The sequence below is a fragment of the Henckelia pumila genome, chromosome 2, assembly GCF_033568475.1.
Source record: "Henckelia pumila isolate YLH828 chromosome 2, ASM3356847v2, whole genome shotgun sequence".
NCBI lineage: Eukaryota > Viridiplantae > Streptophyta > Magnoliopsida > Lamiales > Gesneriaceae > Henckelia > Henckelia pumila.
Window position 1 is genome coordinate 142,146,718 of NC_133121.1, and position 24,890 is coordinate 142,171,607.

At 31.0% G+C, this 24,890-nt stretch overlaps 2 protein-coding genes across 2 annotated transcripts; one reads left to right on the forward strand and one right to left on the reverse strand.

Moving 5' to 3' along the window:
- The first annotated feature begins 6,783 nt into the window (after nt 1-6,783).
- Nucleotides 6,784-8,340, forward strand: LOC140884071 (E3 ubiquitin-protein ligase PUB24). Its single transcript, XM_073290735.1, has one exon. It carries the CDS (start codon nt 6,909-6,911, stop codon nt 8,151-8,153), a length of 1,245 nt encoding a protein of 414 aa, XP_073146836.1. The 5' UTR covers nt 6,784-6,908; the 3' UTR covers nt 8,154-8,340.
- An 8,466-nt stretch (nt 8,341-16,806) lies between these two features.
- On the reverse strand, nt 16,807-18,250 carry LOC140884293 (E3 ubiquitin-protein ligase PUB23-like). The gene has a single exon (XM_073291008.1). It carries the CDS (start codon nt 18,137-18,139, stop codon nt 16,934-16,936), a length of 1,206 nt encoding a protein of 401 aa, XP_073147109.1. The 5' UTR covers nt 18,140-18,250; the 3' UTR covers nt 16,807-16,933.
- Between the last annotated feature and the right edge of the window lie 6,640 nt (nt 18,251-24,890).

Sequence of the window (24,890 nt, forward strand, 5' to 3'; positions counted from 1 at the left end):
CTGTTGTCGTGTTTGTATGTGTGCATGGCAACAGGTGATTCAGGAACAGGGCAAGGACGGGCATGTCAAATCGAGACTTGAGAGATTAGAGTGATGATCCGGTGTAGATGTTAGTTGCTGTCAATCTTTGTTGGTTCAAGAGCATTGATCTTGTAGTTGTTAGACTTGAACTTTTAGTCTAGATATTCTACTACTTTGAGATGTGTAACACATGATCATGTTGAGTTTGAGTTTTTGATGTTATCATCTTCTCTTGTACATATTTGGTTTTGTTAGAAGAAGTTAGACATCACAAACCTTCATTTGACAGCAAAAATTCAGATTTTTAGCAGCGGGGCAGAGTGCAGCTCGCTCGAGCGGAGCCTCCTTCATTTGACAGCAGAAATTCAAATTTTTAGCAGCGGGGCAGAGTGCAGCTCGCTCGAGCGGAGCCCGAGGCTCGCTCGAGCGAGCCAAGGGGTCTTGAACCCGAGCGGCTCTCGCTCGAGCGAGCCACCTTTGTTTTAAAAAAAAAAAATTGGCTTTGATGTTTGCCTTTAATTCATGAACATTGAATTATTATTATGATTTGAGAGATTAAGAATCGGATCGTCACAACTCTGGTATACTAGACAAGTGTGGTTGTACCCAGAGGTTGATCCGTGAGGTTACAGCACTCATGTAGCCCCTGTACTGAGCATGACTTATTAGATGACCCTTTTACCAGTCATCACAGTTGCATGAATTATATATATATATATATATATATATATATATATATATATGTTTACTCATGTTTATGTACTGGGCGTTAGCGCTCACGTCCTAGTTATTATCTTGGACACCCAATTCCACGTGGCAGGTCGCAGGATTGAAGGAGCTGGTGGTTCAAGGCAGGACTAGGAAGCAGGAGCGTTGGGTGGATCTTTTATACAGCAGGACTCTTTATAGATGTATAAATGTTTTAGATAGTTTACTTTAAGTTATTTCGATATGGTTGTATCACCACAGTATTAAGCCTTGAACTTCTGTACTAAGCTGTTATGTAAATTATGGGTTATGTTTCCGCACGTTTTTCTCTGTTTAGTATATATGTTTTAATTAAGTTTAATGCAGGGGCGTAGCCAAGAATATTTTATCTGGTGGGCAGAATGTTTCTCATTATTAATTTAAACATCACACAATAAATAAAAAAACTAAAAAAACATACATAATTCTTATCTATGCCGTATTTTGCGATTTTTCAATTCATCAAACTTGTTTATGATAAATTCTGTAACAATACCAAAAGCAATTATAATTTATATAACCAATTATAGATGTATAAATAAATTTGAAACACATACCTAATACCTATATTTGAAGAATTGAAGTTGTTATTCTCTCGTCGTTTCGTGTGCGCCAAACAGATTGCTTAATTTTATTTTTATCTGATAATAGTCTATAATCTACATAATTAATAACCTTTTCGATTGGGCTTTAATAATTAAATGAGCTCATCGGTGTTTTTTTTTTTGTGAGATAATGGTTTCACATATTCTTTAATGGTTTTATGATCGATAAATAAATTGAGCTTGTAAACATATATACCTAGGCCTAAAATTGAAAATTTTTGTTGGGCTAATGCCCACCTTTGCCCACACCATGCTACGACCCTGGTTTAATGCATGTTATAGTTGTCAGTTAGTAGGTGATTCAAAGTTGGGTCACTACACGGGATCCCGTCGGGTAGGGAGAAGAAATCTCCAAATTTTTTCATGTTTAAAATTTCGTTCAAAAAAGAAAAAAAGTGATTATTTTATTTAAAAAATATTATTTAGAAACTTATATTTCTAAATAAAAAAATAAATATTCAAATTATAACATATAATATTAAAATATTCTGAATAATGCTTGAAGGTTTTGTCAAGAGAAGAACATCGTATCATAATATGTATCTTATTAATAAAATGTTTGGAAACAAATTACTAGATAATTTTGTTAATTAGATAATTATAAATATGAATTAATTAAATTATTAATTTATTTTTAAAATAAAATATTTTTAAAAAAATGCACAAAAATAAAATGTCATTTCGTGATTCAACAATTCGATCGTTCCAACAATAAATAATTATGTGAATTAAGTTCACAATTAATTTTTATATGGGTTGAAATCCAATAATATTTAGTTCAATCTATTAATGAAATTATTAATAAAATATATTATAATATTATTTCGGGACGGAACGGGACGGGTCGGGAATCACGTCGGGATAAAGTTTTATTATCGATCCCTCTCTCGATATTAGTCGGGATTTAAAAAATCTCCAAAAATTCGGATCGAAAAAATGTCGGGTTGGAATTTTTTCGGGACGAGAATGTGATGAAATTCGGGAAGGATCGGGATTTCGAGAATATTTTCCACCCCTACTACGTCTGTCATCAACTCTTTGATGTTGAAAGCTTCACATATTGGGCACGGCTCCGCTGCTAACCCAGAAGTGTCTCGCTATCGCTCGGCCTTCGCCAAAATAGCTACAAACACTCTAAATATTTAAGAGAGAGAGAGAAAGAGATTGAGATATATATATATATATATATATATATATATATATATATATAGAGAGAGAGAGATAGAGAGAGGTTAATGGGAAAGGTATCTGATTCTTGGAGTTTGGACATTCCGAACTCTGGATGAAGGCCACGTTTCTGAACGTCTGAATTTGGATGTTCCGATCACCCACTTCGAACAGTCCGATCATTACAAGTGGTGATGTGTTTGGTGTGTCTTGACACCTCAATGTACAGTTGTGTTTTGACCCACCAAACTCATGATTGGAGCTTTCGATCTCCCACATGTCAGTGTACTCTTGACACCTCACTAATATTCATGATCAAATCTAATCAGAAGTTCTGATCCCTGTTCGGAAGCTGCGAACTATCCCTTTACTTCCAATCACTTTACCGCTTAGTTTGATGCTTTCGATCTGTGCTTCGGAAGTTCCGAACTATTTGGAGGGTACGATGCTTAATTCTTATTTTATGAACTATCTAATTACCTGTTTAACATAGATAATTAATGACTTTTTAATCATTTTTTATCATTTAATTACATAAAACACAACTCGAGTTAATACATCTACTCATTGAGGGACTGATTCTCTCACGTTGCACGTAACCAATACCAAAATACCTTCTACTGTTTTGCTGAGCTACAGGCATTTCAACTTGGATTATAGGTTTTTCTTCTTCATCTATCACACAGGACTTTAAATTTTGAATAACAGTTACAGAATATGAGCATTCATTGTTATCCACACCAAGTATAGTCTTAATATTATTGGATGACTTTTGCAACTCTGTTATCTTCTCCAAAAAAGCAATAAGACTTGTTCCATGCATTTACCCTCTCATTCTCTTTTAAGAACTTCATAGCTGCCCTACTAGGCAGTTTAGCTTATTGTTTTATGGACAATGCTACGTGTACATAGAATCTTACATAGTAGGTTACACACTCTATTAAATTAGAAAAGTATCTCAAATTTTTTTAAAAATTTCTTTCTTTTCAATCTACAATTCTGTCTTGCTCAAAAAACTTTTTAACGAAATATTATTTTTTTATTACTTATTTATAGAATTAAGTTTACCGAGTTCAACAAAAATAATTATTTTATAATTTAAAATATAATTATAAAAATATAATTATTTACTAAGTTCAACAAAAATAATAATTGTATATTTTTTATAGTAAATATATTTTAAAATTTTTAAAATTAAAATTTCAAATTTAAATCATATATAACGAGATTTTATTATTATATATTTAAATTAAACTATATTTAATATTATTATGTGTAATAATTAATTATTTTATTAAAAAACAAAATAAAAAATCAAATTAAGTAGGTTTGGGTTGATCGGGTTAGTCGAGTTTGAGTCGATCGCTATTGATTTATTCAGATTTGGTTTGAAAAATTTTTAAAAAGATTTTGTACATATTTATAGAATTAAGAAATATTTACTATATTTTTATATATTTTATGTTTGGAAAACAATTATTGTATATTGTATCATAGATTTTCAACATATAATAATTATTTTGTAAAACATTGATTTTTAAAAATAATTTTTATTTTGTGTAGTAAGTATATTATAAATATTTTACACTTGATAATTATCTGGTCAACTCGGATCGGGTTCAATTTTGACACCCCTAAAACTGCATAATAAATAATAATAATAATATTTTCGTTTAAATTTTTTTTGAACAAGACAAACAATTTTAGGTTGAAAACAAATATATTTTAAAAGAATTTTGATATACTTTTCTAATTTAATAGGGCGTGTAATCCTCTATGTAAGACTCTATGTACACATGTGTAATGCTACATTTACAACCAAATTTGTACAACAATTTTTACACAACAAAAAAAATCAATACAAAATTTAATTTATCAAATCTCACGATACATTGAATGCAAAATCTCACGATATCATATCAAAATCTCACGAGATAATAGCAAAATATCACGACATAATTGTTGTAAATATCGTTATACGATATATTGATTGTACCTCTAGCATTATTCATGTAAACATAGCATTATCTTTGGTGTATTCCTTTTTTCCCCTTGTCGGACTAAGGGGGATCTTTTTTGGGCATCCCTTTAGCCTCTTTTATTTATTTATTTATTTGTTTATTATTTATAAATATTTAAATTATTATTATTGTTTCTTTTGTTTTTTTTTCATTTTCTTATTTTTCCTTATTCTGAAAGTTCATTATTTTTTATTTTTTTATTATTAAATTATTAAATATGATGTATTTTATTGTTTGTAAATTTTTATTTTTATTTTTTTTAATTATTAAATATTATGTATTAAAGCCTTTGAACATTAAATATTGTCTACTCCTTGCTTTGAGTTCTATACATTATCAATATATTTTTTAATATATATATATATAAATTTCAACGAATAAAAATTATATTCTTTTTTATTAAGTATAATTAATTAATTAATATTATAAATACATACACAATAAATTACGTATGCAAAAATATTTGAAATGTATACATTGATAATGTGAGTTAATAGTGCAGGGTCTATTAAATAATTAATTGAGATATTTGAATTAATGTGGGGTCCATAAAAGAGTTGTTTGATGTTTTTATTATAGTTGAAAGTTGAATAAGGTTTTTGGTTTGTGATGTGGAGCTGATGTTGGCATGTTGCTGAGTGGAGACCACAAAAGAGTGGTGATGAGAGTGTTAGCATTGTGGATGCCCTAAGAACATAGGATTTACTAGAAAACCAGTCAACCATATACATGTGATTGTATTTGGATTGAGTGATTTGAATTTGTGTAAGTAGCTAGGAGGATTTCAAATCATGTACTTGATTATGGGATATCAAATTCTTAATCTGTGAGAAAAATTTTTATATATGGATCACGTCAAAAATATTACTTTCTGTTATAAATATGAATATATTTAACTAATTTTATAAATAAAGATCAGTAAAACTGTCTCACAAAAAACCTATTATTATTCTAATTAGTTAATTAGGCAGTAACACACGAGCTATCTCGTGGGAGTGGTGCATGTAATAATATTGGAGCATTGCCAAATAAAAGTTTGTATGTAATCCAACTGAATAAACCCCCACCCACTTTATTTTGCCTCTTTTCTTTATTTTTTTTCCAATAATAAAAAATATTTTTCATAAAATTTCCGCTGAATCAAAAATAAATTTTGGAAGTTGTTGAACATACTTTCGGTGCTTTAAACTGATACGTAACAAGACTTTCGCATAAACATTAATATTAAAAGAATTAAAAGAAAACATGATGCAGATCCAATTAAAAAAACGAGGCACCAAGGTCCCAGATTTGGGACGAGGTCTCGTGTTTAAGACCCAATTGTCTAATAATCCCCTCTTCCAACTAAAAAAAACGAGCATTAAAGTTGCCAATTTAATTAACTTTTTTTTTTAAAAGCACAAACTTTTATATTAAGAACTGAAAAATAAATAATATAAGAATACCTATAAATTTTTGAATAAATTTCTATCCGATTCATATCCATAAAAAAATTAATGTTTTTTATAAAAAAAAAAAAATATTTTCTATGATTTCAGTTGATTCGAAGATATCCATAAAATTGATGCCATAGATCGTTTCATAATAATTTAATTTATTTGTAAATTTTGAAGGTATATAGCTCATGGCCATGCATCCCACTAATTCTAATTTTTAATATTTCTTTAAACATAAAATGCGATGAAACGATATAACGATATATGTTGTGCAGGCTGCAGCTGCCGGATTAACCACTCAGCGCGTGCCATGTGTCCATGTCAAAGTCAACTGATGTGACTCACACTGTGCTCCGTGCGTTGACCACCGAAATCGATACCTTTTTTTGGCAAATAAAAAAAGTTATTTATGACCAAATATTTCAAAAAAATTTAAATATACCAAAATAACTCAATTTGAATCCAAACAAAGTTACTAGAATTGTCTTTGGTCAAAGACTCAAAAACTTCAAATTTATTTTGTTTACTTAGACTATTTCGTCGTTTTTTGTTCCATTCAAAATTTTCCTTGCACCTTAGCCGCTTTCTCTTACCACTTGTGGAGAATGATGGACGAAGCAAGTAATTGGATATATATGTAACTCTAATTTTTATTTTTATCACATGATAAATATTTAAAAAAATTATATGTAATTTTCAAAATATTTTTAATTGCTTATTTAAAATTACAAATTTTACCATCTTCTTGAGTTACGTTCGTATAAATTCTCGAGTTTGGACGACGAATGGGAAGACAGAAGAAACACGTTTATTTAGCGATTTCTCATGTTAATTTCCTTGATTGCTTTGCTATTAAATCAGCATAGAATTTGTGCATAGTTTTCCAATTATTAAATTGTTGACACAGATCGATGGAAGAAATTGAGATACCTCAGTATTTCATCTGCCCAATATCCCTCCAGATCATGAGAGATCCGGTCACCACCGTCACCGGAATCACCTACGACCGCGAAAACATACAGAAATGGCTGGCCACCGCCACGGCAGAAGACGACAGCTGCTCCGCCGTGTGTCCTGTCACGAAACAGCCCTTGCCCGGAGGCTCCGACTTGACTCCCAACCACATTCTCAGGCGATTAATCCAGGCTTGGTGCATAGCCAATGCCAAAAGCGGGATCGATCGGATCCCGACGCCGAAATATCCGGTTCAGAAATCTGTGGTATTCAAACTCATCCGGGATGTGAAAAGCGGTGACAGATTATTACAGGTAAATGCTCTCAAGAAGTTGGATGAATTAACTGCCGAAGATGAAAAGATAAACAGGAAATGCATGGCGGAAGCAGGGGTGCCGAAAGCTATGGTTTCTTTAATCTTGAAAGGATTTAGAGAAGGTAAACTGTGGGGCATTGAAGAAGCTCTGAGAATTCTACATCTGACATGGACTCCCACCACGGAAAACCAGAAGATGGTTGAAGATAACATGGATTTGATTCGATCGATTTTGTGGGTATTGAACTGTGAATCAGAAAACGGAGATTCCAAGAATCATGCTCTCACTTTCTTGAAAAACATGACAGAAGCCGCCAGTTCCAGTGTCATGGAGAGATTGGACCACGAATTCTTCAAGCAAATGGTGAACATGTTGCGGAAGAAAACATCCTCCCAGTCCATGATCAAATCCGCTCTCCATGTGTTGATCGAGACGTCTCCTTGGGGAAGAAACAGGACGAAAATGGTCGAATCCGGGGCGGTTTTGGAAGTAATCGAGCTGGAATTGAGCAGCCCGGATAAGAAAACAACCGAGCTGATCATGTCCCTGCTAGCAAACTTATGTTCTTGCGCCGACGGCCGGCAGAAACTTCTGGAACACGCCGGTGGGATAGCGATGGTGGCGAAGCGGCTGCTGAGGGTTTCTCCGGCGACCGACGACAGAGCCCTTTGCATCATGGAATCGCTGGCGAGATTCTCGGCCACACGAGAGGTGGTTTCGGAGATGTTAAGGGTGAGTGCTGTGTCCAAATTATGCATGGTGCTCCAGGCAGATTGTGCGGGCTATTTGAAGATTAAAGCTCGGGAGATTCTGAGACTGCATACAAATGCCTGGAGCAATTCGCCTTGCATACAAGTTTATCTTCTCACGATGCATCCTCGGTAAATATGGAAAACAATTCGTCCATTAACGTACGTTTGATGATATAATACAATTATTCAGTTTCGATTTTTTTTTTATTTTTAATGGATAAATATATAAATGAATACTTTATAAATGTACATATATGTTTTGTAAATCGATTCATGTGTTGGGTTTTTCTTGCTTCGATATTCCTTTCGTTTGGGTTCCTAATACATGAGGCAACTTCAATTTTGAGAGAGATTCTTGTGTTGACATATATATATAACTCGTTTTAGGCTTCTGTAATTAATTAAAGTTAATAATTTTTTAATTAGAATTCTATTGAATGGGTTAATTAAATTTAACTTGAGGTATTTTGTTTGATCAAATTATGATGTAATGAATAATCTCCAATCCATGTAGTTTTACGTACGTACATTTCAGATTGTACCAAAACTTCTATGACACTATTTCATGAGTTAACTTTGTAGGATGTAGAGACGGATATCGGATCCAATCAATAAAAATTATTATTATTTTTATTTTAAATATATTATTTTTCACTAAAAATTATTATTTTTTGGTTAGTTTTATGTTATGAAAAAATATTGTGTAATTTGTAATTGTTTGGGTTTAAAATAGTATTTTTATGTCAAAACTATATTTTGTAATATATGATGATTTGAATGAAAAATATTATTTTTTATTACAAAGCTATTATTTTACACCCAGAGACAGATCTAGGGGTGTTTCATATTTCTAATAAAATCGAAAAAATTTGAAATCCAAATCGGAAAAATCAAAGATCGAACCGAATCGAAAACCGTATTTTATAATTCGGATATAAATATTAAAACTAAAGTTTATTTGGTTCGATTTTGAATTATATATGTAAAAATCGAACCAACCGAAAAAATCAAAATTGAATTAAATTAATATTTTTTTAATTATATTATATATGTTATGAGATAATATTTAGTGATTGAATAATCATTTTGAATAATTTTTAGTTGATTGTTGTTTATTTAATTCATTGTTGTTTATGTAATTTTTAGTTGATTGTTGTTTATGACAGTCATTTAAAATTTATTTTTAAAGTTTTTACTAAGAAATCATGTAAAAAAATAGTATATTTTACAATGTATTTATATTATTAATTTTAATAATTGTATTAAAATCGGAATAACCATATCAATTTTTTTTTTGATTTTTTGAAAATATTATAATACTGGTTGGATATTTGTCCTTGTATTGTTTGTTATTTTTTATTTCTTCACTATATGACTATAACTTTAAGTTGTGTGTTGGGGTATTTAAATTACATGTTGGATGAAATTTATGTTTTTTTTATTGTGTTATGTATTATTAATGATAAAACCGATCAAACTGAACCGTATAAATCGATCCGTTATAGTACAAAAACCGAACCGAACCGAAGTAAAACGGTTTGACTTCGGGTTATATTTTTCATAAACCGAAAACCGGAAATTGAACCTAAATTAGACAAATTAAAACCGAACCGGTCGATGAACACCCCTAGACAGATCCCTTAAATTCAATGGAGGACGAAAATGTTTTTTTATGAGATGAAGGGAACGGTGTAGATAAATCATTTAGAAAAAGAACTATTATTGAAAATGTGAAAGATAACATATTATAGATAAAGTGCTACAAGGTAAGGAAAGGCGGGTACAACCACATGTCCCTCCTTGACTAGGTCTTTTTTTACATAATATTTCATGCTACCTATAAGGGCACTACTCCGGCCCATGATAGATCTAAAAGTGATCATTCATCAATATATGTGAGATCTACTAAAAAATAGTAGATTTCACATGTATTGATATATGTCAACCTGTTAAATGTATGTCAAAGCAGTGCCCTTACAGATAGCATCTAACTAGCCCTTGTTTACACCATTATCTTATCTATATATATAAACCTTGTTTACACCATTATCTTATCTATATACGTCAGTAAAAAAAAAGCTATATACATAAATTTATCATCCTTATTATATTAAATATATTTCATCATCTTATCCGCAACGACGAGCTAAGCACTCACTTAGACACCATTTGAAATGAAAGGCTAAGAGGGTGTTTGACTAAACTTATTAAAAATAGCTTATAAGCTCTAAGAGCTTATAAGTTGTTTTAAAAATAAGTTGTTATGTCTTATTTTTAAAAAAAAAACTGTTAAAGTGTTTGGATGAACTTATTTTAAATAACTTAAAGATGTTGATGTGTTTGGTATTTTAAAATCTTTTTATCGTCAAAATTAGCAAAAAGGGTATAATACTATGAAAGTAATGTAAATAGTAATATACATACAAAAATAATTTTAAATTTATTTTAAATGTTAAAGATATATTAAAAAATAAAACCATATTTATTTTAATTTAGAAAAAATTTTGATAAATTATCTACAAAAAATTAGCAGAGGGCATGGTGAGAATTTAATAAAATATATGAGGCATTGTGAGAATTTAATAAAATATATGAGGATAATATGGAGAAGTAAATATCAAAATAAGATATTTTCTAAAAATGTAAGTGTTACCTTAATTTTTTTTAAAAAACACTTTATAAGCTGTCAAACAGCTTATTTTGACAACTTATAAGTTGTTTGACAAAAAAATTGTCAAACAAAAAACAAATTGGAAGAGCTTATAAACTCTGAAACAGCTTATAAATTCAGTCAAACACCCTTTTAATCCACAACAATTTGAAATTAGTGAACACTCAAATTCCTTTTTTCATTTCATTATAATACCACTTTTTATCGGAAAAAAAATATAGGAAGTTACGTGAATGATATTGATCATTTCAATTCACTTGAAAACTTTTCAAATTTAGCTTGAATTTTTTTTTTTCAAATTTACCAGATAATATAAGATATCAACAAACTAGGGGTGCAAACGAACCGAATCGAGCCGAATAATGGTAAAATTTTAAGGCTCGAATTCGGCTCGATAAGAGTATATTCGAGTTAGAGCTCGATTCGAAGTTCGATAATTTCAAATATTTTGGCTCGAGCTCGGCTCGAAATGAAGTTCGAGTTCGAGTTCGGTTCGAAATATTCGAACCTATTCGTGAACTATCAGGATATTATGGTTCAAAAAGCTCGAAATGCTCGAAAAAGTTCGAAATGTATATATATTTATTATATAATTATATTATATTAATTAAATATTAAGGCTCGCGAACTATTCGCGAACTATCGAACAGAATAATTTCGGCTCGAGCTCGGCTCGAAAAAAAGTTCGAACATGTTCAAATTCGGCTCGAGTTCGATAAGCTCGAATACGAATCAAATTTATCGAGCGGGTTCGTAAAACTCGCAAATAGATTCGGTTCGTTTGCACTCCTACAACAAACTATCAATTGATCATTTTATTATATATACAAAAAAAAAAAAAAAAAAAAAAAAAAAAAGGCACAGTACTACACGTTATTAATGCCCTATAACAGATGATCCAAATCCATCTCACGTCAACCAAAACTGCTAGCGAACATCTGGAATGTCTGCCTTGAGTTTTATTATTTTTGACTCTCAGTGCTGATCAGGAATGGAATAAGTACACTCTTTTTGAACTTTAATTATTATTGGCCAAAATTTTTAAAAAAATATTTTTCGTTGAATATTTTGCCAATTAAATAAATTGAATGGTTCGCAGTTGCTCAATTTATAATCAGCTAGCATTTGAATCATTAAAGATAACGTTGGCATTTCTTCAACACAATCACTTGACAAAGTTGCTTCTTAATTTGAATTGTAGCCAACGGCGCTTTTCCTCCACAATTTTATAGGGGAAATTAAAACAACAAATGCAATTTGAGTGACTGAATTTCAGTAAGTTTATTTCTAGATAATACGCACGAAATATTGTAAAATTAATTGTTAAATAATTTGGTCGGTTTTGATTATTTTATTTTATTTTTTTTGTACGTGTCTAATTGTAAGTAGTCAAAGTTCGATATTAGTAAAATTTAAATCGTTCTTCGATCTGTACACGGAGCCATATATTGGGCAAACTCAAAAAGGAAACCCTGGAGATTTTATGTACGCTCATACTTGATTAGATTAATGTTATCGAAAGCATTCGATTAATTCACGTACAAATATATGTCACACATTTTTTTTTTTTTGACTTAACTGAAGTTTTATTTATTTAATTTTTTAAAACTAAAAAACCTACATTAGAATCAACTAGGAATAGGAAAGTCACGAGATACAATGGCCTTGAGCCATGGCGGAAGGCAATTAGTAAACTCCAAAACAGAGCCATAACGGATAGCTAGCTTCACGAGCTAACCTATGTGCTACTAGATTTGTCGACCTATTCATATGTTTTAAAGACACATGCAAGAACTCCGGATATTCAAGAAGTGTCCGGCCAATTTTCATTGCAATCGTCCGTTCCGGAATGAGTTCCTCTATAGGTTGGTTGACTGCTTATAAAACCGCTTACATAAAATCCGAAAAAATGCAAACATTGGAGTAAACATTGTCAAAACAAAAATCCATATATACCAAACCGAATTGCGCCATAAATTATATAACTATTTTGCCAACATAAGTTTGTACTGCTGTGTCTAGCTAATTCAAATATAGTTAAGTTGTATTGTATATCACAATTATATACAGAAAATATTTATAAATAAATAATGGTACGACCATAAAATTTTATTAATTTACAAAGATATTAATTAATAGATAATTTAATTCTTTATTATTTTAAAGAATACTTATTTGTTTTAACAAGCATAAATTTAATTGCGTAAAAAATTTGTGTTTTACCATTCACCAATTTTATCATATTTTTAAAATAAACATATATAAATAAATCATTATATATATATATATATATATATATATATATATATATATAGTTAAAAACAAATATTTAATAAATAAATACTATTCATTATATGACGAACCAAATAAAAGTTAGCATACGTAGACACATAATTTCTTGAAAAACAAATTAATTAACAATAATAGATTTATTTGGTAAAATTGTCTTAATTTATGTTGGTAATTTTTTAGATATTTATTAATGTATATTGACGAGACCATAATTTTTTGTAAGGATCTTCCGAAAAATTACCAACATAAAATACGTGTAAGAAAAGTAATTCTTTCAGAATTATTTTTTCGCTATTGAAATCAAAATCCTAGCTACTTCAATTTCACTATATTTTGTGGTTTAATTAATATAATAATAAATTACACTTTCAGAAAAATAAAAATAATTAAAACATGGATAACATAACTTTAATAAAGACGTGTAAGAAGAGAACAACTTAAAAGTGGGAAAAATATTTAGAATTAAAAAATAATTTCCGGATTTATTTGGGGATCGATGATCGTTTTCTCCCACAATTAATCGACGACTTGATTTGTACACCTATGTTATCATACATACATACATACATACATACATAAATGTTATCTTTTTTTTTTCCCTGGTACAATGGGGGTTAGGAAATTATCCAACCACTACCCGGATACGTGGGATTTGAACCCAAAATCCTATGTGATTTCCTTTTTTTTTCGAAGTAATTGCCTAGCCGGAATATCAAATATGTATGTTATCTTTCCTCAACATATTCAAAAATAAATAAATACTTACAAAATCAATCGTTTAGATATATATGAGAAATACCGGCTAACTAGTCCGAAAATTTACCTACTGCATAATAATGGAAAGAGAGTAGCAACTACGGTTTTCACGTCATAAAAGAAAAAAAAAAACACCGGCCAACCAATTGACATTAAATTTTTAAAGATTATATTTCACAAAAACTCCTACGTGACCGTTTTACGTATCAACTTTTTGAGACAGATTTTTGATCAGACCTAATAATTTTTTTAAATCTGCTAAGTTAATATAAACTCCTGAATCATAATCTCAAAACTTGGATAGTGTTCATACAGAAACAAAGAGGACGTACATTTTTTTAAAAATGTGAAATCTTTCAAATTCCCCTCTTTTTAATAATATAATCATAAGAAATATTTTATTTATATTTTTTTTTTGCACGGAATATTACAGAGATTTAAATGATGCATGATGGTAATACTATTTGGTATCATAATATCAAGAGTTAAAAATATTCAAAAATGCCTTTACTATGTATATACAGTAATTGCTAGATCAAAGTACAAGAAAGCAAAGCAATGTACCACATCGCGCGCCCCAGAGATGCTTGTGTAGAAAAAAAATAAATAAGCGCGCTGAAAAATACAGCGGCGGTCAGTTCCATTTATATTTAAAAATAAAAATAAAATTAAACATGAGTCGATATCTCATTATGGAGCAGCCAAGAGCATAATTAATAGGAAAATACTATATATATATATATATATATATATTGAGTTCTACATTGGGTTATACGTTGCACATGAAATTACAAAATTATCCCTCCATTTTATTTGAAAAAAAATTTCCAAAATAAAATAAAGATATTTATGATTTCAAATGCAACATATAACTCAACATATAACCATCCGTGTACATGTAGCATCACACTAATTAATATATAGTTTTCGTGAAAAAGATAGCGAATTAATAAATGAGCCAGTATGTGGCCCATTTATCTCGACTATGGGCCTACAAGGCCCATTTAATTCATCACTTCATCAAATCTAACTGTTTTTTGCCTGGTCCATGATCTTGAGAATCATTTTATGCTATTTCGTAGATTATATTATACTTCGTTTCACGTTAATTTGTTAATAAAGATAACTCTTGTTTTTTTTAAAAAAAAAATTTAAGTGACATTTAGGCCAATTTTCTATTACATATTAAAATGAAATAAATAAAATTTGTATGGACATTGTAATAATATTTCCAATATATAATATAAATGAGTTAGGATATTGTTGTTCAAGCATGCTTGGAAGTGGTCCGATGTATCATTAATTTAGCTTTTAATGTGGTGATCTATATTTCGTTACCAAATTGGGATTGGTGTGGATATTCGGCGTTTGAATGCTTCAACTACCAGTTGGCCTGTCTTTTTGTACCGGTACTGCCCTAACCACAATAATTAATTATTACAACTATATATGTTATGTTGTTTTTATAAAAATTTTCAGTTATATGTAAAAATGATGATCTCGGGTGCACCCATACATTTATCATCCTCGACCACCCGACAACCGCGGACACGAAGTATTGAGTGCCCCGACATATAATGGTGAAATCAGGATCCGAAATCCACTCGGACTAGAATTTTTTAAAGAGAGACGAAAAATAATGCATAAGAATTAAAATAATAAATAATAAGATACTTGTTCATTGTAGTTTTAAAAAGTTTTTCATTATTAAAGATCTTTAATAATTTTTTTGGAACTCGTAAGATTTAAAAACATTTGATTAATATCACAATTTGAACTTGTTTTCAATATGACATCATATCAGCAACATACAGTCGCCGCAGTGTACAATCTAATATAAATAAAAACTTAAACACAACAAACAATTAAACGTTTTTTTATAAAATCGAAAATTGAAATTCTAAATATATTCTCTCATTGCAATGCAATCACTTTTAAAATAAGCAATATCACAAAGCAGAAAAAAGTAAAAAACGGCAAGAATAAATCTACCTTATAAAACTGAAAATATTATTTAAAATACAGATATTGATAGAGATGAAAGTTAACTTAAATCAAATATAGTAGGAAGACAAAGGCGAAAAGTCCCGATTTTGAGACACGTGGGCTACTTAATTTTTTTAATTGGATTATATGTAGACTACTTAATTTTTTTAATTGACTATCCAGACTAATATGACATTGGTCCAAAAATAACTCCAACGATATAACATTGGACTATATATAGCACATCTCAACTCTCGAGAGTTATCCATTTTTCGGTTTAGTACATGCCACCCACAGGGTACTATCCTACGGGTGGCATCGACCTTACCCCATTTCCCTTCATTTGTATATATATATATATATGCATGGATGGGGATCGAAAATGTTCAAATTGATTTGATGATTATTAACGTGACACCAGATATTGCATATGTAGAATTTGGTATTGTTGACGTGTCAGCTACTAGGTGCAATGAAATATCTAGGACTAAAACCAAGTACTTAGAAACTTGAAACAGACAAAGATGTGATTTCCTTTCAAATAATTACCAAATTAAATTAACTTCTTACGATGGAATTAAAACCTTGTTTTAACTTATATATATATATATATATGTACAAAGATGTGATTTCCTTTCAAATAATTACCAAATTAAATTAACTTCTTACGATGGAATTAAAACCTACCAAATTAAATTAACTTCTTACGATGGAATTAAAACCTTGTTTTAACTTATATATATATATATATATATATATATATATATATATATATATATATATATATATATATCCACGTGTATGGTATGGTCGGAAGAGTAATGCTACATGTACAACCAAATTTGTACAACAATTTTTACACCACAAAAAATTCAATACAAAATGTCAATTTATCAAATCTCACGATGCATTGAATGTAAAATCTCAAGAAATAATAGCAAAATATTACGACATAATTGTTGTAAATATCGTTGTACGATATATTGATTGTACCTCTAGCATTATTCATGGTCTGAATGGTGCATGCATATGATCACTGCTAATAAAAAGAAGCTAACTCAAGAAAAAAATCATTCAAATTATATACAATTTATTTCTTCTATTTCAATTCAGATCCATTTACTTAATTTTTTTAAACATATATAAAATCAAACCAAATCCTTCAAAACACAAAAAAGAAAAAAAAAAAAAAAAAAAAAGGAAAGCATCTATGAAAATGGATAAGAAGATAACAAATGAGGTGGGATGCATGCGGAATCCTTCCAAACCCTAGAATGCAACCGAAGAATTTCTTTAGCTCTTTCTTTGGTCTTGTGGCTGGTCTCCACCTGCAGCACCAAGCACAGCTTTGCAACCACACCAACCTGCATCATTTCATTAAGAAACCTCGAATTCGCCGAATGTTTCGTGATCGAACATATAATCCTCATTGCCCTCTCGCTCGCCACGTTCGAAACCCTGAGGATTTTCTTGGAAACTATGGCCAACCCTGCTCCGTGTCCCAGCACCTCCGCTCGCCCCTCCGCGCAGCCACATACCTGATCCAACACCATCAGCACTAGCTCGCAAATTCGCCTTTCTTCTGTTTCAAGAAGCAACTCTATCAGGGCTGAGACACCGCCGTTCTCCACCGCTTTGACCCGGTTCCTCCCCCATGGGCAGAGCTCCACCAGCAGCTTCAATGCCGTTTTCGTGGCTTGCTGAGAGATCTTGTCGCGTAGAATATGGACCAGTTGTTTGTAGATCTCGGGTTTCGACCCGATCAGATGTTCCGGATCCGCCACGTAGAATGCAGATTTCAGTAGCATCACAGCGTGTGCTCGGGATTGGCAGTTCCCTCTTTCCAACACTTGCATAAGTGACTCCAAGAACTCACCGTTATCTGACAAGAATCTCTTCGAATCCGATTCCGACAACTGAATCTGATTAAGAATACTCAAAGCTTCACTCCTGTACATGGAGTCTTGGTTCTTCCTCACAACTGTTACCAGAAATTCAACTGCTCCAGCAGCCTGCTGCAGATGGTTTCTGCTGCTCTCGTCTCTGTGGGCAATGGACCGGAGCCTGTGCAGGCAATTGATCTGTGATTTTGGGGAAGCCTTGGCTTCCTGGAGGAGTTTAAGGATCTGGGATTTTTCAACGGGGGCCTTGGGCGTTGGGATTCTTTCATACGCATTGAAAGTGCACCATTCCTGGATTAGTCGCCGGAGAGTGTGATTTGGGGTGAGATCCGTGTCCGAAAGGTCCTGCTTGGTGACGGGGCAGGTGGAATTCTTGCAAAGAAACAGCCATTTTTCGATGCTTTCTCTGTCGTAGGTTATGCCGGTGGAGACCGTGACCGGATCTTTCATCAGCTGCATCGATATTGGACATACAAAATAACAAGGGACCTCTGTTTCCTGTGCTTCTTCCATGGAAACCTAAGATTTTGGTATGCAGTTTATATATGATGAAGTGGGGAAGATAAGGTTTTTATATCTATATGACTATGTATGGTGAAAGAAGAAGGGATCAATGCAAGTTGCAGAACAAATTGGGTAGTTGATTAGAGCTCATGAGCAAGTCAGATATATAACACCTATACTATATATTCAAAGAAAGCAGGGAGAGAGAGGAAATTTGACAGCTGACTTTTTCCAAGGTTTTTGAAAAACTCAAATTAAAGCTTTAAATGCTACAAAAGATACAAGACTTTTTCATATACATTTGAATTATTATTATTATTTTTTTAGTGAAGTAAAGTAAAGTTCAACCAGTTTGGGAATGATCTTATTTCTCAATTCCCAAATATAAAAAGTTTATTTTTTTAATCCATTTCAAATATATAGTCAAGCTTGCATTTTTAGTATTATTTTATCTAATTTTTTTCAATTTAACCTCGTTATGAAAAACATTGACCACTTTCGACAATTTTTTTATCTATTAAATAAAACATTTATTAAACAAGGATAAGATTAAAAATTTATTTATTTATCTATATGAAAACACACACGAACGGATTTATAAGACGAATAGAGTATTTAAAAAAAAAAATTGTTCCTCTAAATACTAACTATAAAAAAAAAATCTGAATCTGATAAAGGGAAATCAGGATGCGATTAATTTAAAAATCATTATCATTATTACTTAAAAGTGCTACTCTAAGTAAAGTTGACATTTAAGCTTATTTTCGTGTAAGTTTAGAAGCCAGAATTAATTTTGAAATTTGATATGTCAACTTCTTTAATTTTGCATGTAATGTCATCTATTTGGTGCATAATAATTCAATTCGGTAGATCAATTAATTAATGCGTCAGAAAATAATATATAATAAGTATGGGACAGACGACAAGACGTCGGTGTTGTATTTCTCGGAAACAGTATTTATTTTTATTTTATCATCCTTCGTTGACTTTATATGATATAATAAGGGTAATACTCCTCTTTCTCCTCAATTTTATTCAATTTTTATATTTAATATTATATGAGGTGTCTTAATTTTAGATTTTTAATGATTTTTTTAAAGATGATAGATTTGTATAGAGTTGATGGATTTTAATTTAATAAACTTTTGTTGACTTTTTAGTATCTATATTGTTAAAAATATTAATTTCTTTCAAAAAAAAAATTTATACTATCAAAAAATTCGATAAATATGATTAAAATTAAAAATTTATTTCTAAATTAAATTTAAATTTTGAATAATTTTGTTTTTAAATTTGTGTGAAAACAAACAAACAACTAAACATATGGAAGTATATTTTATAATGGGACTTGTACAGAGAATCGATTGCTGCATGTATTTGCATCGTCCGGGTGCTGGTTTTTCAAAGCTCGAGGGCGTGCCGTCGCATGCCGGGGTTCACGCGGCGAAATTCATGACCCTAAATTATATATTATTATTATTATTATTATTGTTATTATTATTATTAAATACACCAAACAATTAAATATGATACCTGATTTAGAGCAAAAAATATTGAATATCTACATGAACGAAAAGTTGCAGTAGACTAGTAGCCTGGTTGGAACATGGGTATCTTTTGACTTAGGTTATTGTAAAAAATAACTTAATTTCCAGAAATAATAACATTTCTCTCCATTTTTTTTTTTTAAAAAAGATACGTACCGAATTTTTAAGTTAATTAGCTTGAGAACACTTCTTTAGAAAATAAAAAAATTTATGTATATGTATGCATCGCGTGCAAAAAACGCTAGTATATATTATTATATATATTAGATATAATTTAATTAACTAATTTTGGATTAATCGGTGAATCTTGACTAAGGCTGTAAAGGAGCCAAGCCGGCTCGAAAAAATATTCGAATTTTTCGAACTCTAGCCGAACTCGAGCTATTATACGAGCATAACTCGAACCTAAAATCTTTTGTTCGAAAGTTCGCGAGCCTTTATATAATATACATATATAATATTTTATATATTATATAAAATATTATATATATTATAAATAATATTATATTATATATAGATAATATTATATAAATATTATATAATATATCTTACTATCTTATTAAAGTAGAGACCCTCTAATTAACAAACTTTAATTAATTGATGAAGATTGATTTGAAATTATCATTATCTCCTAACATAATTTTCAATAAAATTAAAATTGTTGGACAAAATAGTCATTTTATACGGTTTCTTATTTTTTAGCCATTAAAAGCTCACTTTGTACCCTTTGATATTATTTTATTTACAAAAATGACACTCACTTTATAAGATATATATATATATATATTGTGAATATTTGTTTAGAAAAACGTTATATTTTTATTATTTTTTAATTTTACAATTTATTATTTATTTTCTTCGTTAAAAAAACGAAATGTACGAGCACGCAACGCGTGCAGCGAAATACTAGTTTGAATCGAACTCGAACTCTCTATCGAATCGAACTCGAGCCGAAAATAAAAAAATTTTGAGCTTCAAGCCGAACTTTGAATATCTTAATTCGAACTCGAGCTCGAACTCGAACACTAAAATTTTGCTATAGTTTGGCTCGGTTCGCCTCGTTTACAGCCCTAATCTTGACATACAATTACGATTATATATATCTAACTTAATTAACAACAAAACCATAATTATTAAGTAAATTAATCATTTTATATGACATTATATTTTTTTGGTCATTAAATATTTTCTTATTTATCAAAATGACAATAAATTTGTGACATATGGTGTCTTTTTATTTAAAAAAAATGTCACTCACTATAAAATTGATTTATTTGTTGCAGTTTAGTAACTACTTCTTTATGAATACACTATATTTTTTGTTTAATTTTACAGTTTATTTTCTCTTTTTTTTTTTTTAAACAAATACGGATTTTAGAAACACGAACGCATACAAAAAATGTAGTTTTAAAGAAGCCTCTAATATGAAATCTATGACAACTTCGACGTGTAACTTGTGTGGCACTAATAGAAAAATACTTGTTAGAATCGATTTAAAGTGTAAAGGAGATGAATACACTTAAAAATTATTCTAATGAGCTAAATGCGAATTCAATCAGTTTGGTGATTGAGTTCTAAATTTATCTTGGTGTCTGATGCAAATTGACAAACAATATGTGTGCAAAAAAATTTCAAAGGCAGATTCTAAACACTTGATGAAGATATGTATGCACAACCGAAAGAATTTATGTAAACTAATGAAAGACACAGTGAGATATTTATTGATGTTCGGAGATTTTAATTACTCATGCGTCACATCTTCTTCTTTCTCGAAAGAATATCACTAGACGATTTTAAATTTTAATTACAAGCAATTTTCGAAACCAAAATTATTTTCCGACTTTTGTCAATCGTCATCGGTCATTTTGTAAAACTAAAGCAAGCTAAGCAAACATATACATTAAATTTCATTACATGCCATGAAATAACCAATTACATACACATTTTTAAAAAGCTACTAACGAAATTACAAACAAACCCGACAAGACAAAGGAAAAACAAAATAACATTTAAAAAATAGAATTTGTATTGGAATACAACACCAACGCGATCACCCCGGAACCTGAAATCCATCGTCCTCAAGTTCTCCGTTGATGTGAAATTCTACTCCAGCGATGTTAACAAGCAGAATCAGCCTCCCTTGGATGGACTCGCGCTTTTCCACACAATCCCGATTCGTCCTGTTCCAACCTCAGGCGTGGAGTTGAGAGAAGTCGTAGAACAAATTCTCGGAGACAGGGTCTTTGTGCCCTTTAAACTCGACAATATCAACAAGTACATAGAGACGGATGAACTCGAACCCAGGCTCTATCAATCTTACGACCATCAAGTGCACCGCCAGAGTCATTTGGTCACCCGTGTCTCAGATTTCTTGTTCCAAACCATGAATAAATACAGCCAGAAAGGTGGTGATGATGAGAATTTGGAAATATCCTTGTTGATCCAAAAATCGGTCACGGTTCCGGACAAGGAGTTCGAGGCGTGGACCAGTTGGTACGAGGAGAAGAAGAGGGTGGATCCCCATGGTTTCGAGAAAGAATACGGCAGAGCCATCAGAGTGCCACGAACTGTACGTGAATTTTGGTACGAATCGTCGTTGCAATATGCTTCAGAGTCGTGCATTGAATCACTTGAGAAGTTGGCATTGGATGATGAGAAAATCTCGTGCAGTATATGCTGCCATGCTCACATGTATTTCATGGAGACTGCGTTATCCGGTGGTTGAAGACCAACCATCTCTGCCCTTTATGCCGTTTCATGATGCCTACATCGTTGTAATCTTGCATTGATTTTTTTTTTTTTTTAGTTAAATTTTGGTATGAAATTGTAATTGATACTACTTTCTTTTTTGAAATATCCAAATCATGCATCCAATGATTTCTATTTCTACAATAAGCGGATATTATTGATGTGACAAATCATAAGATATTAAATCTATCATTGAATAAAACTTTGGATAAAGTTCTAGCTAGCTAGCCTTCTGGGGCCGTATAATTTCACATATTCATGAATTAGCAATTACCTTCATTAAAATTCTTAAAATCTCGTTTCAATATACTACACAAGTGGGTTTTTGGCTTCGAAAACCTCCCTCCGTTATAAAATATATTAAAAGGAAAGAAAAATTATATAATATTTTGGGAAAATAGTAAAATATTTTATTACTTAAATTAGAAAAACACGTTTGTGGTGCACAACAATTAATACATAGATTATGTAATATCAAAAAAAATCTTTAATATATTTGAATTATTTTTCATAATAAATAATATATACTAGTATTCCGCTCCACACATTACACGTGCTCGTATAACCTTTTTTTTTAAGAAGAAAAATAAGAATAAAATTGTAAAATTTAATTTAAAATGTAAAAAAATACAAAATAAATATAGCTTTTTTCTAAACAAATATCACAAAAATACAATAGATATATCAATTTTATAAATTAGGTGACATTTTCATAAAATAAAAATAAAAATTAAATGAGACAAAATGAGTGTCATTTTGGTAAATATATATATATAACATGAAAACATCTTAAGGCTTTATTGAAAATTAATTAAGTCGTATAAAATCAACGATACATAGATATATAAGATAATAAAAATTAAACGATATATTGAAAGAACAAAAACACAATCCTAAATTGTTGCAACACAATCCTAAATTGTTGCCAAAATTTCTAATATCTATGCTGTACTAACCAAATATGAGGACGTAGACATCTTGAAACGGCACAAAGGGCAAAAATGACTCGTGTTCAACCAGCGGACAACGCAGTCTCCATGAAATACATGCGAGCATGGCAGCTTGGTCACACGCTCTCCCTCCCGCAGTTCTTCCAAGCATATAGCGCACGAGCTTGAGCTTTCCTCCAATGTGAACTTTTCAAGTGATTCAATACACGACTTGGCCGCAGATTCGCATGCCATCAAAGAAGATTCATACCACAACTCATGCACAGTTCGTGGAACCCTGATGGCTGCCAAGTATTCCTCATCGAAACCATCGGGATTCACCCTCTTCTGCTCCTCGTACCAATCGGTCCACGCCTCGAACTCCTGATCCGGGATGGTCACCCATTTTTCAAGCATCAAGATTATTCCTAGATTCTCGCCACCTGCGTGGCTGTATTTATTTATGGCGCAGAACAAGAAATCCGAGATATGGCTAACCAAGTCGTGGCTGTGCAATTGGCCGTCGTCGTCGTAAGATCGATCCACCATGGGTTCGAGTTCATCTGTCTCTCTGTAATACTCGATGTTGTCTAGTTTAAACGGCACAAGGTCCCTGTCTCCAAGAATTTGTTCTACGAGTTCTCTCAACTTCAAGTCTGAGGTTGGAACGGTACCAATCTCGATTCTTTGGCGAAGCTCAAGTCCATCGAAGGGGGAACTCTGCTTGTTAACATCATCGGAGTAGAATTTTACATCAACACAGAACATGACCCTGATGGATTTCAGGTCCCGTGGTGATCGCGTTAATGTCGAACAACAGTTGCATTGATGAACACCAACGCGGATGGTATAGTTCTCGTGGGAATTCAAAGGTGGCAACCACGCGGGTCGCCCCATCCTTAGAAAATTCAGAAGAAATTTAACAATATAATGAACAAAATTATTATATTTTAAAAGTTGAAAGAATGAACGAATTTATGCCGTCTAATGGGATATATATATATATAAAAATTGGAATCCTAATTAGCTTTTAAATCTAATTTGGCTAATTTGAAGGTATCAATGGTATCGTATAAATATACACAAGAAAATTTACTAAATAAGAAGTACCTTTCGATCCGTCGGTGTCGTCGGATGTGTATTACTAATTAAAGCTGGCAACTTTGTATTACATTATTAAAAAAAATTAGAATCCTAATTAGATTCTAATTATATAGCTGTGAATCGGTGGTTGATTGGGAATTTGTCTGGATTTATCCAAATTAATTCGAAGTAATCTTATCTTGATGGATTATATAAATATACATGGAAATTTACTATATAATTGGGACAACATTAATATTATAATTATAAGATGGGAAAACACATCGTTAATTGGTATATAGATATTACAAAATATATGTATCAATAAACAACGCTTATATGAGTTTTTAATTAAATCATACAAAAAATTTAATTATATTCACCAAACTACATATAAATTTTCTTTTAAAACTTTATAATAAAGTGAGGTCTCGAACCCAAACCCATTACATC

Excerpts from the sequence above, each read along its gene's own strand:
- LOC140884071 (XM_073290735.1), top strand. The coding sequence starts at position 6,909 with ATGGAAGAAATTGAGATACCTCAGTATTTCATCTGCCCAATATCCCTC.
- LOC140884293 (XM_073291008.1), bottom strand. The coding sequence starts at position 18,139 with ATGGAAGAAGCACAGGAAACAGAGGTCCCTTGTTATTTTGTATGTCCA.